The sequence below is a fragment of the Melopsittacus undulatus genome, chromosome 6 (assembly GCF_012275295.1).
Source record: "Melopsittacus undulatus isolate bMelUnd1 chromosome 6, bMelUnd1.mat.Z, whole genome shotgun sequence".
NCBI lineage: Eukaryota > Metazoa > Chordata > Aves > Psittaciformes > Psittaculidae > Melopsittacus > Melopsittacus undulatus.
This window is the reverse complement of record NC_047532.1, coordinates 61,257,819-61,273,133: the sequence shown is the minus strand read 5'-3', so window position 1 is coordinate 61,273,133 and position 15,315 is coordinate 61,257,819. Positions and strand designations below refer to the sequence as shown.

General features: G+C 41.1%; 1 protein-coding gene across 1 annotated transcript; it reads right to left on the bottom strand.

The window, feature by feature from the left end:
- Positions 1-9,073: 9,073 nt before the first annotated feature.
- ZNF281 (zinc finger protein 281) lies at positions 9,074-13,844 on the bottom strand. Its single transcript, XM_034064342.1, has one exon. The coding sequence runs from the start codon at positions 13,842-13,844 to the stop codon at positions 11,181-11,183; it is 2,664 nt and encodes an 887-aa protein (XP_033920233.1). The 3' UTR covers positions 9,074-11,180.
- Positions 13,845-15,315: the final 1,471 nt, after the last annotated feature.

The window sequence follows — 15,315 nt, the reverse complement described above, 5'->3', positions numbered from 1 at the left end:
TCTTTTCTGACAAACTCCCTAAATTCAGTAACTCCAGACCGACACACATGAATAAAGGGCTGGCTTTCCACACTATCTGAGCAAAAAAGTTTCATAAAAATCAGTAATGAGTGTTCAGCAATAACATAGCTTTGCATCTCGAAGAAGATAGTATCCTCTAACACTTCAGAACATTAGTCCAGGACCTACCCTTTAAAAATTGTAACATCTTTCTATTGCAACATCTCAGAGCACCTGGGATTTTCACAGCAGTTTTTAGTGCATTTACATTACGTATACTTGACAAACTAACTATACATAAAGTATGCACTGAAGAGGGTTTAGGAGCATGCAGAATATATCTGTAAGCATGAACCGACAAAGACTTAGTGTTTATAAAAGCCAGAAAAGTTGAAGATGGAAAAACTGAGTTTGTGTAAACAACATCCACTGATAAAACCCAAGGACTGTGATGAAATCAAGTCTAACAAACAAAAGAAGTGTAAGGCACAGAAATGAAAGGCCTATTGCTGGTATGCCAGGAAAAAGCTGATCTCTGTTAAAAAACAGAACTAGCCCTACAGTAGGTGTCTGAGAAGTACGAAATTTCCCATTATCACTGATAGCTATCACCACATGAAAACCCAAGATTCACTGCAACATCGTTGAGCATTACTGCCCCAATACAGAGAAACCGACAGACTAGACCTACCAAAGAAGACCTAAATTACATCACCATAATATCCACCTTTGATTAAGCCTTGTAAAACACCTGGAATACAAAACTTAGATTCCTGGTGTGATCCATTCACTACATACATTTTAATCCCCATTATTTTTAGTAATTTTTTGCTTTGTTTCAAAAAAACTAAAATCAAATCTGTCTCAACCAGTCAAGACAATCTTTTGCAACAACAGAGCCCGTGACCAGAACAACAGCTAACAGGAATGCCAGAAACAGCTTAATGCTGTTACAACTTATCAACAGACTGATAAGATAATGTTCTTGTGCCTGCCTTTCTCCAGCAGAATGATTTCATGTTAGTCTGCAACAAAACCAGAAGCTTAGCTTTTTTCTTTTCTCCTGCATGAGCTCTGAAGAAGAGTAGCTTCAAGCCAGGCCATTTAAGCTAACTTTGGGAAAAGAGATAAAAAGGCGGTTACCATCTCCCAAATTGTACAAGTGAGCATCAGCTACATGTTTACTTATGGTAACCTTACACAGGTAGCAAGAAAGGAAAGAATGAATGTTAGGAAAATAGGAAAAAAAAAAGAGGATTTTATTTGAAAATGTTTTCACTATCTTCCTTCTTAATCTTTACTAAAAGAATAAGAAGACCTGTCATGGAAAATGCCTACAAGTTAAAGCAGACTCAATGGTCCCAGCTAGACATCTGAAATAACATTTAACTGTTTAACACTGAATAGTGTTAGGATTCCCAGCATCTTCAATTCTCTAGCCCATTTGTTCCATTAAACAATTCACTTTGCAGACACCCAGTGTACTACTTCCTAGAGACAAACACTGTGTCCTCAGCAGAAAATCTTTCATTACTGTTTGTCACAGACCAACAATCAAACAAATCTACTGAGAACTACAGAGCTGTTCATATTGGAAATGACCTCTTGAGGTCATCTTGAGTAAACCTGGCTCAAGCCAGGTCATCTAGAACAGGCTGTCCAGGACTATGTCCAGCTGGGCTTTAAGTATCTCCACAGATGGAGATTCCACAACCTCTCTGGCAATTTCTATCAGTGTTTGAGAACCCTCTCAGTAAAAAAGTGTCACCTTGTGCTCAGACGGAATTTCATGTGTTTTAATTCATGCCCACTGAATCCTGTCCTGTCAGCGGGTACTACTGCAAAGACCCTGGCTTCTTTGTCATATTCTTTCCCATTTGGTAGTTGCACACATTGATGAGATCCCCTAAGCTTGTCTTCTCCAGTCTGAACACTCGCAGCTCTATTCTGAGAGATTCCAGGTCCCTAATCATCTCTGTGGCACTGCACTAGACTCACTCCAGTCAGTCGTCTGTTGTACTGAGCAGATTCAAAGGACATCCTCCTCAACTGCTGGCAACACTCCTCACAATGCATCCCCAAGTACTGTTAGTCTCCTTTGCTGTAAGGGCATACTGCTTGGTCAGCATGTGGTCCACCAAGACCTCAAAGTCCTTCTCAGTACAGCTGCTTTCTAGCCAGCTGTCCCCCAGCACATACTGATGCATACAGTATGTTACTCTTCCCCAGATGCAGGATTGAACATTTCACTTTGCTGAACTTCATGAGATTCCCATCAGCCCACTTCTTCAGCCTGCACACTAGGCATGGCAGCCTACATGGCACGGAATGGCAGCTTGTAGTTTTTGTTTCATGTTAGGACTTTAAGATAAAGTAGAAAGCATTGGTTTACCTTTGCTTTGCTAGTATGTGAAAAAACTGCATAGCACTTGATCTTTACTAAGGGCTCACTGCACTCCTTGGTACATTTTTTCCCCTGGAAATTTTTTTTTTTTAATCCCCAGAAAATTTGACATGAAGCTGTAAAAATAAAAGGCTATGGTGTCAAAATAGGCAGGTCCTAACTTACAAAGTAAGCTTTATGGGTAAGTCTTCTCATTTGTAGCAAAGAACAAGTTAACTATATCTTTCTAACCAACTATTAATGTACTGCTCACGTATCTTTTCATCTTTGCAGATTAAAGCCACTTCTCACTAGACCTGTTTATATGTATTAGCATATTGTTTCACTGAAATACGTTTTACAGACTTGGAATACTATATTGTCACTGCTGTTTCACCTTGATAGTTTACATAGCTGTGAAATATATCCATACTCTAATCTTATCTTTTCTTAAACAACCATCCATTGGATGAAGCATATTCTCAAAGTAACACACTCCCAATCAAAGTACCCAGTTCAGGTGCTCACCCAGGTTGTGGCCTTGTGGGAGGAGCACCCACCAGCATCGAGGAAACAACCTGCTCTTCAGAAGAATGAGTAGTTACATCTTTCACTAAAAAAAAAAAAATAAAAATAATAAAAAGTCCAACAACTTTTTATTCCTTTACAGAATTAAAAATAAATAATTAAAAAGTCACCATCTGACCATACAGATGATCCAGCTCTATAGATATGACTTCTTACAAAAAAGAATAAATTTCCATTCATAACCTTCACTGTACACACCAGCATTTTCCGTGCTACAGGCCCCTCCTGTACAAGAGACAGCACAATTCAGACTGACATTGCTGAAACCTTGAGAAAGTCCTAAACTAGTAGGTACTGCCATTACTTAAGAATGACAGATGATTCTCCATGGTTAAAAAAAAATGCTGAGCACTGCAATTCAAAAATCTCTGCTAAAGCTGGACAAAGCAACAGGGTCTCCCCATTAGGAACAGCCACGTTTATATATTTTCTGCAAAATGCTTGGCTTCTTTATGCAGACCACCAATAATTTTGAGCCTTCCTGTATTTCAACATATTCTGTTACAAACCTGCAGATACACATAGAATTAAGTAGAAATTTAATGACATGAGGATTTGTAATTTTTCTAGATTCAATATTATAAGCCACTGGTAATTTTGAATACCTCTTTGCAGTAGATCCAAAAATTAAAATAGAAAATAGACAACTACAGAGTGTCTTCAGAAACCAGAAGGTTTTCCCAACTCCTTGCCACACATAATTCCTGGAACAATATCTGTATTGAGAAAGAGCTCAATGTTATTTCTAGATTTCGCAAATGGACAATTTACAATACATTTTCTAATCTTTTGATTTTGTTCACTGATGGGAGAAAGGGGTTCCTCTGTTTTATTTGTGTCCTTTCTGGCGGAGAAATAATAAAATAAAAGAACAGCTCTTTGAGAAGCTTGTGTCAGCTTCATTGTCAAGACAAAGGTCACTGCATTCCTATTCATGATGACCTATAACTGTACTCATTTAAAGACTTCATTATTCTGTATTAGAGGGACCTCTTTCTCAGAGGTTTTAATTTAGCTTCATTGTAAGAACAAAACATCCAAGCATCAGAATACGGTGTTAAAATATTAATATATGATGATTTTAGCTACCAGAAGTCTTACTCCATTTGCCATCACCCTTAATACGTGTGAAGTATGATTTCCAGGACAATGTAAAAAAAATGTGACACTTTTACTCTGAAGTGCCTCTCTAAACTCCAAGAGAAATACATAATCAATTTTACAGTACCTACACAAAAATCTCTTTAAAAAATCCAAGTTCCAACATCTTAATACGAGTAATTGGTTTAATCCTCATCTCCCCAGACTATTATGTGTCATAATAATTAAATGACTATTCTATAGGTAAACCTGGAAAAAAAATTATTAGACATGCTGAGGAAAACTTTTAAATCACTTACACCTTTCATACAGACTTAAAAGTCTACACTAAGATCACCAAGTGTTTGATTATAGGTTTGACAGACCAAGTACATCAACTGCTTCATGTTATAATTTGACCTAGCTTTCTAAGGCTGACAGATTTCTTAAACTAAATAGTGGAATATCTTCAGTGACACACCTCCATTGATCACTGTTGAATAACCCTCTGGACTAAAGCTGACCACACCCAAGATAGCACAATTGTAGCACAGATACCTGCATTTCATTGTCACAAAGTGAATCAATATTTGGAAATGGCTTCAAAGGTCTTAAAAAAACCCAAACAACAAATCCTAGGTGTTCCAGGAAATGGAGTTTGCTGCACTGTCTCTCACAATTCCAAATCAATGACCACAGCTCAGTTGACAAAGGAAGGCCATGTTACTCCTACCAAGACCGTGTGGTTGACTACTAACTTGCAAGATACAGAGGACTGTGAGCTTCTGTAAGTAAATGTGTTGTCACCACCCTGACCAAATTCCAACCGTAAACTAACAATACATACACACTCTTCAGCTGCATAAGCTAATCCTTATTAGACTCATTTTCCAGTATTACCAAACACTAAGATAATATGTTTTTCATTCTAGAATTTCATTTTGTCTAAGAGATAAGATTATTCATAGGCATATTTTACTCACCATAATTTAAAGCACCTCAGCAAAACATGCAAAATGTTTCACTACACATCTATATATTTCCTCATTACAGGAAGGCAAATTAAAGCGATCCTAAACCTCATCACTCATGGAGTTGTACATGGATTTGTAAATTCTGCTCTTCAAAACGGGTCTCAGCCTAGTTTTATTCCCACATATCTCAGAACATAAGAGCATCCAAAAAAATTCCCACCTGTGAGATTTTTCTCCCCCTCCAGAAAAAAATATTCAGAATCTTTGAGCAGACTGAACCATCCTTACAATTAATATAATTTCTGGCCATAAGCCTGCACTTGCACACATCCAGTCCCAATCAAGACTCTAACCTCCTACTCACTGGGAACAGAATACAAGCAGACAGAGAAATCCACACTCCAAGGAAAAACTGTAGGGTTAAAAACAGTCTTTTGGCCTTTGAGAAAAATCAAAATGAAATCTCTTTTGCCCATAGCACAAAGTTAAGGTTCCTGCTGAACAAGAAAATAGGAATATTCCAAATGATAATAACATAGGTCTAGATAAAGTAGGTTTTAGCACTGAAGGGGGCACACATGCTGCTACAGAGTATCTGATGCTTGCTGCAGATCCTGCATAACCATCATTATTTGGCACACTAACACACAGAATGTTTTGATATTTGTAGCACTAAATAAGATACTATTTATTTCATCCTTAAATTAGTTCCTAACTACTTCTGCGAGTCTCGCTAGATAACATTTTATCACATTTCAGACCAAGTCCCCAAGTACACAAGCAGCTTTCTAACACAGCATCATACCATTACTTAGGACAGCCTTGGGTTTAAAATTACCAAATTCACTGGAATTTAATAAAACCAAAGTATTGACAAATATGGGTATGAAAATACAGTAGTATGATAAATACAAAAGCTTACATTACTATAAAGATTATGAACCAAGAATTGTAAGTCAAAAAAAAAAAACCAAAAAGAGAGAACTTAAAACTTCCTTTTAATCCTTAATCTTGTACGTACATTGTGACAGACTGATTACATGATGACACAGTATTTTTTCCAAGCAACACTGCCTTGCTCTTTGCATCCACAACGAATAGGATGACAGCACTTGAGAGAATGAAGCAGGATTATGTTTAATGTGGCTGCTACTGGCAGAACCTGATTTAATTTGTTGCAGGTGCCAGATTTACACAAGATGAACAAACAAAAAGACAGCTAGTGATTGAGGCTCCTAAATGTCACCTTAAAGAATTAAATTGCCCCATGACTCTGCCCCACAGCTTTCTACTTCGTTCTAGAAAATCAGCAATTATACATTTACTAAGCTGGTAATTATTCCTCAACTTTTCTCCACAAAGACTCAGTTTGGAACAGTATGGGTCTTACACCAAGGAACAGTCTTACACCAACTACAGTCACTGTCAAAGAGATCAAATTCCAGTACCTATCCTTCCAGGTCACAGGTGCAAAAATGAAACTGGTAAATATTTAGTGTCAGGATCTATAAAACCCATAAATTAGGATATCAGTACAAGAATATGAAAAAAACATTTTTTTTTGTAATGTAGCCAGACATTACCACCTCTGAGAAAACAAACAATGCTGAAATAAATCTGGACTTTAACTGCAAGTGAAAAGGAAAACGCAATAAATAGGTCTCTAACAACATGGATAACAAAATGTATCATAGCTGTTCATTTGGTAAACAGGGCATACATCCTGTGATCCAAATTCTGTGCACATTAAACTTTACTTTCTTGAGTGTTTGTACAAAAAAATATAGGCAGGACACATTAGAAGTAATTGCCATTTAGACTAACATACCAAACAACTATAACAGCTTGATCCATTACCCTGGAGGGATCATCTTTGGAGATACAGCCACCAAACTTTCAAATCTCTGACTGTACAATCATTTTCAGAAACTCCTAATTGATTTTTATCAGGTTTTCCAGAACAGTGATTCAAGAAGGGACACCCACCAACCTAGTATGAAGCCCTAGCTAGCTTAGGGGGTGTGATTCCTATTTGTTTGTAAAGAAGCATGGGACAAAAACACCAGTGGAACAAGAGAGTTTTCTTCCTTAATCTTATTTTAGGAAATATGTGAGCAATTTTGCGGAAGTTTCCCACAGAAAGATAGTATGTGGAGTGTGAGACTGACAAAGCCTGGAAAATTCCAGCACAAATGTTTGAAGCTGGTAGTCAGCAGTGCTAAAATCAGGATCTTCCATTTTAAAGTGACCTTCAACATATACAACAGAAAACTGTGAGGTAGTAACTTACACATTTGCACACATATCTTTTCAGGTATAACAAACATTTTCACAGTCACAACTGCAACTTCACATGAGCAACACTGATTTCAAATTGGTAGGGATAAAAGCAGAAGCATCAAACAAATAGTTTTCATCATATAATACTAGGGACCAGGGGAGGAGGGAAGACCATACAGCTGACACAACAAAAAAACCCCACTAATGGAATACATTGAACTATTCCAGTATCTTCTCAAGGTCTTCATGAGGTATCAGGCAGCTTTTCTTCATCAGTAGTTCATAACCTGAAACTGTGATCTCCCTTTGCACCGCTGTATTTTCACCTTTTTTTCAACTCCCTTTCACTTCACTAATTTCTTACTCTTAAGATTTCACCCACTACCCAAAACTCTGTCAAATTTAAATAATTCAGAAACTACCAGAAGTTTTAGCAAGCTATTCTAGATCATCTGCAGGCAGGTGAGACACATACTTTTAGTGGCTTGGGGCATACAGACTCAGAGTACCATAGTGCACTAGCTCCAAATCAAAAACTTGTCATGTAAGCTACTATAATAAGAGGCATAACAGTTTATGAACCATTTTCTATCATCATATATATAAATTCTTCTTTACACTCCTGTTAGCAGTAGGAAACAGCTTATCATTCCTCTTTCATCCTTTAAAAACAACAAAAGACTAAACCAGGAACTACAGCAGTAAAATAAAATCTCAAGGGCCATTTTGCTTTCCTTTTTCTTTCTCTCACTGGCACACCCCTAAAGCTTTAGTCTATAGGCTTACTACTAAATATGGAGTTCTAGTTTCTAACATCTAGAAGGCAAAGCCATATGCTGATTTCCATGTATTTTACCATATCCTTAACCTTCATTATGTGAAGAAAAATAAATCTGAACTCCATATTAAATTAGGAAAAGTTCTGTTCTATCCAGAAACATTTTTGAACAAGCACTAAGCTGTAAAAAGTATGTTCAAAAATCCAGTCATTTCTCCCTCAGATTTTCTTAACTGATTCTTAGGAATGTTATAAATATTAAACGTTTAGCATGTTGCAGATTTACTTTGTAAAGTTTTACATCCTTGTTTGCTTTTCAGTATGCCAACAATTCTTTTTTGGTCCATGTTATTGTCTTTATTTAATCTGCTGTCTTCTGTTTTTCAGTACTCTACTTTTCACCCATTTTGAAACTTTCAGCATTGCTACACTTGGATCCACATGCAAATTTGAAGAGAAATACAGATGAAGGAAATTCATAAACTATCTTCAGATTCCTTAAAATGCTTTGAAGGATTTTGCTGTAACATTTTTACTAGGCTTTCCTTACAATGCAGAACCTAGAGCAACACAATAAAAACAGATAGAGGACTTCCTAAAATCTTTAAACAAAATTGTACTTTCTATGTGCCATCCTGGATTTCCAGTAATTGCAAAATGTCTTTGAAGTTAACAATATGCAGTTTATCCATTTTTAACCAAAACCATATTTAAAAAGACAAAAGATTTGAAACGATGAGCCTATATTGAACACTTTAAGGAATTAGGTTTTGCCTTGGAGGTTGAAGGTATGAGCTAGAGTCCCAATTTCTAAAACAGTGCATTCAAAATATCCAAACAGAAACTGAAAGAAGAAAATTAGCTGAAAATGTGTAAGTTATATTATTCCTTCTCAAAATTTAATGTCATAACATTGTCTTCATAGATTCTCAGAAGTGTGACTGGATAATAGAAGTGATACCTTCATGATTTTCTAAATAATGGGTTTTATTAAGTTAAAGCAAACAGCCAGAACAATACATATGCAACTTCTACTACACACAATATAAAGAATGCAAATTATAACCTCTGTAAAATAAATGAAAAGGTTATGGATTCTTCCATCCCTGATAACAGGCCGGGTTCTGGGTTTAGAGAACAGTTGTCGTTTGCTTATTTAAACTGAAATAGGGTGAAATACATAATCAAGTATAAAGAAAAGGTTAATGGAGTTACATGGGTTCTATGAGAACAAACTCTAGATTAGTAAGAAAAAAAGAGACGATAGTTCACCTAGTAAAAGAGGTTACAAGTGGGCTCAGGTTTCAATTTTTAGTGGTGAGGGACAACAGGAAAAATTACCCAGGATTTTTGTAACAATTCATTTAATAATACACCACTTTCATAACAGAAGTGTTTTACACTTGCACAATGTTAATAACTTTATTATACATGGAAGCCTGTAATAGGCTGATTACACAATAAGACTGCAAACAACCACTGGTACTTTTCTGATACCAGGAAAGTACGTAAGACTGAAACATCACCAAGAGTACATAAAAAACCATCAGCATAAACATCACCAAAATTACATTAAAAAACTAATCAAAAAATACATTTGCAAAAAGTGGTTTAGAACAGTGCCACTGCCTTTCAGCAGCTTTGAATGGCCACCAGTATTTCTAGCAGGTTTCCGTGGCTCCACAGGCATTTATCAGGATTCACATATAATAAATAATGTACCACAAAATATACATAAAGTAAGGCAATAATTCCAAATAAAAGTTCTGTTGATATTAACAGGCCACTCAAATTCTACTTTTGTAGTCAATGTCATCACCAGAAGCCTTTGATGGAATTGCAGCCTTAGGCCCTAAGAGCCTGCAATGATGAACCGCTGCAAACCCCTACATACCTACTGTAAAGCGCTCCAAAGACACCACTGTTAGACTGCTGGGCAGAGGGGTCAGTGTTCACTGATCCTGATGCAGGACAGGGGCCTTAGTATGTACAATTGGGAGTAGATTATTTCTTATTGTACATGGAAACCTTGACATAATTTTAAAACATGGGTGTTTATTGTTCATCATCTGATGCCATTTAAGACATCAGAAAGTACGTAATAAGATAAGCACGTTCTGGAATGTAAATCTTTTTAAATGCTAGCTATTGAGATGAGAAGGTGGGTAGGGAAGATGTAAATTAAGAAGCAAAACAGACCCCAGGACTAACTCCAGAGGACCTGGAAGCACAACAAAAGAGAGGGAACCTTATACACTAAAAGGATATGGAAAAGGGGAAGAGCAGGAGACCAACATTTTTGAACCATGTATAATAAATAATGTATCCCAAAAGCCTATCTGGATTATGACTGTAGTTTCAAGTTGGGGCTCTAAAGACCTGAACCAGACACACACATTTTGCTCTCGTGGTTTGTGTCAACAGAATCTCTTTCTGGAATTACAGTCTTACATAGGAGTTCTGGGGACATTATTGTTTATATTAAAGCTACCATTCTGGGCTCTTCATACAGACCCAAGAATATTTGCTCCACCTGCCTGGAATGAGCATCACCTGGAAGAACAAGGGTACTTTAAAAACAACAAAATTTAGGTAGCAAAATTCATATCAGCCCAGACATAAAAGACAGCAATTTGAAATGTCATAGATCCCTTCCTCAAAAAGCTGATATATATTTGTCACTATCTGTAAATTGGAAGTTCCAATACACTACTGGTGCATAGAATTCCCATGCTTCATTACACTTTCCTGAGAGTAAAGCAATTAGAATAAACCTTAGTCCTAGGAACAAAGTTATTTTTTTGCATTTTAATCTTTTGGGCTATTCCCTGACAATCTATATAATGTAAATTTGATTGCTAAACATTGTCACTTGAACAAAACCACTATTTTAATCTATTGATCTTTTGATTAAAAACCGTAATAAACAGATCTAAAAAAAATCACACTAAAAATAAACTAAATATGAAAAGTTGCATTGAAAGGGCATGTTACATTATTCTTAATAGGACTGTGTAGAAACATTCCAATGGCAGTGTTGTCAAAGTAAAACAAAATTACATTAAGAAGACCCCACAGCCTGGTCACAGCTGGGACCTTACCTGTAACTCTGGCTGGTTGGGGTTTTTACTCGTGTACTACATGGCTCACTTACATCAGACATCATATTTGTATACCCTGAGAAATCTGACACTGAAGTCCTTACTCTATGGTCCACTTCTCCATTAGAGTTAGCGATAAAAGTCATTGGCACCCTGCTGCCCGACTTAAACTGAGAACCAAACGCTTGTGCAAAGTTCTCGATCTGGTAGGTTGATCTAGGCTCTATGTCCTTTTGAGGATCTATCTGGCTAGGTAACTCCTGAGATGGGATCTGAAAGCTTGCTGAGGATTCTAAGTTTTTCTGTTCCTTCTGGCCAGTCAGTTTCTGAGATGTCGACTGGTAGTTAGACGAAGTCTCTAGGTTTTTCTGCGGATCAATGAGATCATCCAGCTCTTGAGAAGGAGTCAACTGTTGATGCGTAGCCTCCAAAGCAGACAAGTAAAAGCCTGGCTGAGATCCAAGCAACATCCCAAATGGAGGTTTTGGCAATGCAGTTGGCAATACTGAGGTAACAGATTGGCTGAAACCACACTCGAGCGGTGACGTAGTGTATATCTGTTTGTCTTGAAACAGAGTGTGGTTATGAAGAGTTGAAGACAAACTAACAAACTGGAAACTGGGTCCAAAAGCAAAACCAGTGCTATTGGTTGTTCTTTCAAAGGCTTGCTGGAGGTATTTGGAGTATTCTTGCAACATGCTTGCTTTATCATTTGAAACTGTTTGAGAGTTAGGGCTCAAGTTTTCTTCCTGAACCATCTCTGAATGTTCTCCTGAGGTGTGCAAGTCCACACGCTGTTCAGTTATACTGAAAGGATCTTCTTTCTGGCCTTCTGATTTGTGAGAGTACTGGTCCAAAAGGCTCTGTAAGACTTCATCAGGAATACATGACTTGTCGTGGCAAGACTTTATTTCGCTATTTAAAGATGCAGAATCAATAAGAGATAATGGAGTTTCGTTATCCATAACACTAACACCTGCAGACTGGATGACGGACTGCTGGGAAGTCATGTGTCCGACATTAATTGAAAAGGCACTGTTACTGCTTGCAGTTTGTAAGTATCTTCTTTTCTTTGAAAACTGCATGGCATCATCATAATTGCTACTTATTTGACCTGGTTTACCACCTGTACTTTGGAGGAGGCCAATGGTTTCTACACCAGTATTGGCTACTAGACCAAGAGAGCCACTCTGTTTCCCAGACAGTGGTTTTTGCCCCAGAATATCTGGCAGTGGTGACACAAAATTAAGGTAGTTTTTGTCTGTCTGTTTTCTGCTTCCTTTTTTCAAGACCAACTTTGGCACCTTCTTCTGAAGCTCTTCCACACCTGTGCCAACTAGACCACCACTGGAAGACACAATAGGAATATCAACTGCATAATTTGGCATGGCCACATTACTTGTAATTTGTGATTCAGTTACTTTACTGCTACACTTATTTCCTTTGTTTTCAGTGGATGTACTTTTTGTTTTACTTTTTCTCCTTGAGGAACTTGTATTTCCCTGAGACAATGCAGCCAAGCTACCCATGTTATTGGATGATCCGGGCTCCATTCCAGCCCCTGCTTTACCTATGGCTTCACCACATGTTCTTCTGTGCTTCAACAGTCTATCAGTCCTTGAAAAATACTGCTGACAAGTGTCACATTTGTATGGCTTTTCTCCACTATGCGTCCTCTTGTGTCTTTCCATGTGGTACTTCTGGATGAACTTCATGCTACACTGGTCACACCCAAAAGGCTTCTCCCTACTGTGGATCTTCTCGTGTCTCTGCAGCAAGTACTTCTGGATGAAACCCATGCTGCACTGGCTGCACTGGAAAGGCCTCTCCCCTGTGTGAATGAGCACATGTCTGCGCAAGTGATAGGAGCTCTTGAAGGCAGCACTGCAGTGTTCACAGACATGAGGTTTCTGACTGGGGGACGCAATGGCACCTTCTGCATCTCCCACCAGGGGGGGTTTGGATGAAGCGCTTGGCTTCCGCTTGGCTTTGATTCCCTGAGTTTCTGGCTTTGGCCTCTTTGCCTTCTTGACCTGGGCATCGTGCTTTGGCTCACCCGAGCTCCCAGGGGCGCCCTCGCCTCTGCCACTCAGTAACAGGTCTCGGTGGGGATGCTGGTGCAGGTGATGAAGAAGGCTGAGGTCCTGAATCACACTCTGGCCGCTTCCTTCGTTGCTGCCGCCGCCACCGCTGCTGCTGCTCCCTAGGCCGGGGGACCTCTCCTCCCCCACTCCCCCGAAGAGCCCCCCATAGTGGTGGTGGTGCTGCGACTGCTGCTCCTCCTCCTCCTGCTCGCTGGGCTTCTCTTGCTTGATACTCACTAGGGACTGCAGAAAGCCCCAGGGGCTCCTCTGCGAGGAGGAGGGCACGGAGGGGAAAGCCCCCACCGGCTCCTTCTTGAAAGTCATGTCCTGAGGGGGAGGAGGCGCCGGTGGCTCGGCCGCCGCCGTGGAGGAAGCGGCGGCGGAGGCCGGAGGTAACACACACTGCGGGGGGTGTTGGGCCGTCGGGGGGGGCGCGGCCGCCCGGGTGAAGCTGGTGACCGGGGGCAGGCGGTGGTTGAACATAACCATGCCGGGGGTAAAGGTGGGCTCCATAGCCGCCGCCCTCTTGCTGCTGCTGCTGCCGCCGCCGCCGAGGAAACCGCTGCCGAGTTTCATCCCCCGGGAAGGCGGGCCGGAGAGGATGCGCGGCCCAGAGGGGCTGCGGGACCCGCCGCCCGCCCGCCGGACACCGCTCGCTGCCTCGCTGGCGGGCGCCCGCTTCAACGGCTGGCTCCCGCGGCGGCCCTACAGCCGCCGCCCGGGCCCATCGCCGCCACCCCCACCCGCGCCGACGGGCGGCCCCCGGCCCGGGCTGCACTTACGGCTCCCGCCGCCGCCTCCAGTTAAAAATAACGCCGCGTCCGCTCCACAATGGAATTAGCAGCCTCTGCGCCCGGCACTGCACATGCGCGCCGCGCGGCACGCTGGGTATGGCCTGGCCGCACGGCTATCCAGCGGGCCAGCACCGCGCAGGCGCGAGGGGATTGCTCCCGCCCGCTGCCGCCGTGCTCGCGTGGGTAGGGTGCACCTCGCCGCCCCCTTTGCCCGGGGTGTCTGTCGCGACCAGCCGGAGGCTCGGCCCCGCCGCACGGCCAAGGTGGAAGCTCCGGACAGCGCCACGGCGAGGTTGTAAGGGGAGGCCTTAGACGTGCCGCCGCAGGTCTAAGAATAGCGCAAGCGACATCCTTCCTGCCATCCAGGAGCGCGGCGGTTTCCACAGGTGGTGCTCGCTAACCGGTACATCGCGGTTCCGGCCTCCGGCGCTGCTCGCGGGGCTAACGGGACCGAGCACACGCTGGCTTTCCCGCCGCGAGACAGGCTCGTCTGGTATTCGCAGTCACAGGTGCAGCCTCGCCTATGCTAATGTCATCGCCCAGCCCGAGTACGTGCAAAGCACCCGACGTGCGCAGCGCCTGTGTGATGGGCGCTCTGACTGAAATGATGCAAATGCAGGGATGCTGAGGCTTTTAGAAAAGATTATAATATGGCCATTGCTTCCTTAATCTCAAAACAATGCCATTCGTTGCATATAGTGCCACAGTCAACAAAGTTACTACCACAAGTGAGGTACTGCCAATACGAAACAAAATACTTAAGTGTGGTTTGTCAGTGGATTGTGCTTCACACACAGCTTGCACAGCGGTGCTGCAAGTTTAGATGTAAGGCTCTCCAGTGCATCCACACAACTCAACCTTGTGCCAGCCAAAAACACAGCACTGGCACAGTAAGTGCACACTGGCGAGCTGGTGCACGAGCACTGTTTCCCACTGTGGTCCTCGAGTACAGGATCCATCCCTGCTCCACCCCTGCCACTGTTTAAGGCCAGGTTGGATGGAGCCTTGGGAAACATGGGCTAGTGTAAGCCATCTCTGCCCACAGCAGGGGGTTGGAACTAGAAGATCTTAAGTTCCCTTCCAACCCTGACCATTCTATGATTCTGTAATTTTAACCTATGGCCCACTGTTTCAACAAACCCCACACTACTAATGATGCTTATGGGTTTAGTTGCATATACAGAAATAATAGTCATCACAAACAAGATCGAAGGTGCATTATTTTGGAACAACACTTTATTTATGGTGAAAGT

What these genes read in the sequence shown, in the direction of transcription:
- ZNF281 (XM_034064342.1), bottom strand. Translation starts at nt 13,844, where the DNA reads ATGAAACTCGGCAGCGGTTTCCTCGGCGGCGGCGGCAGCAGCAGCAGC.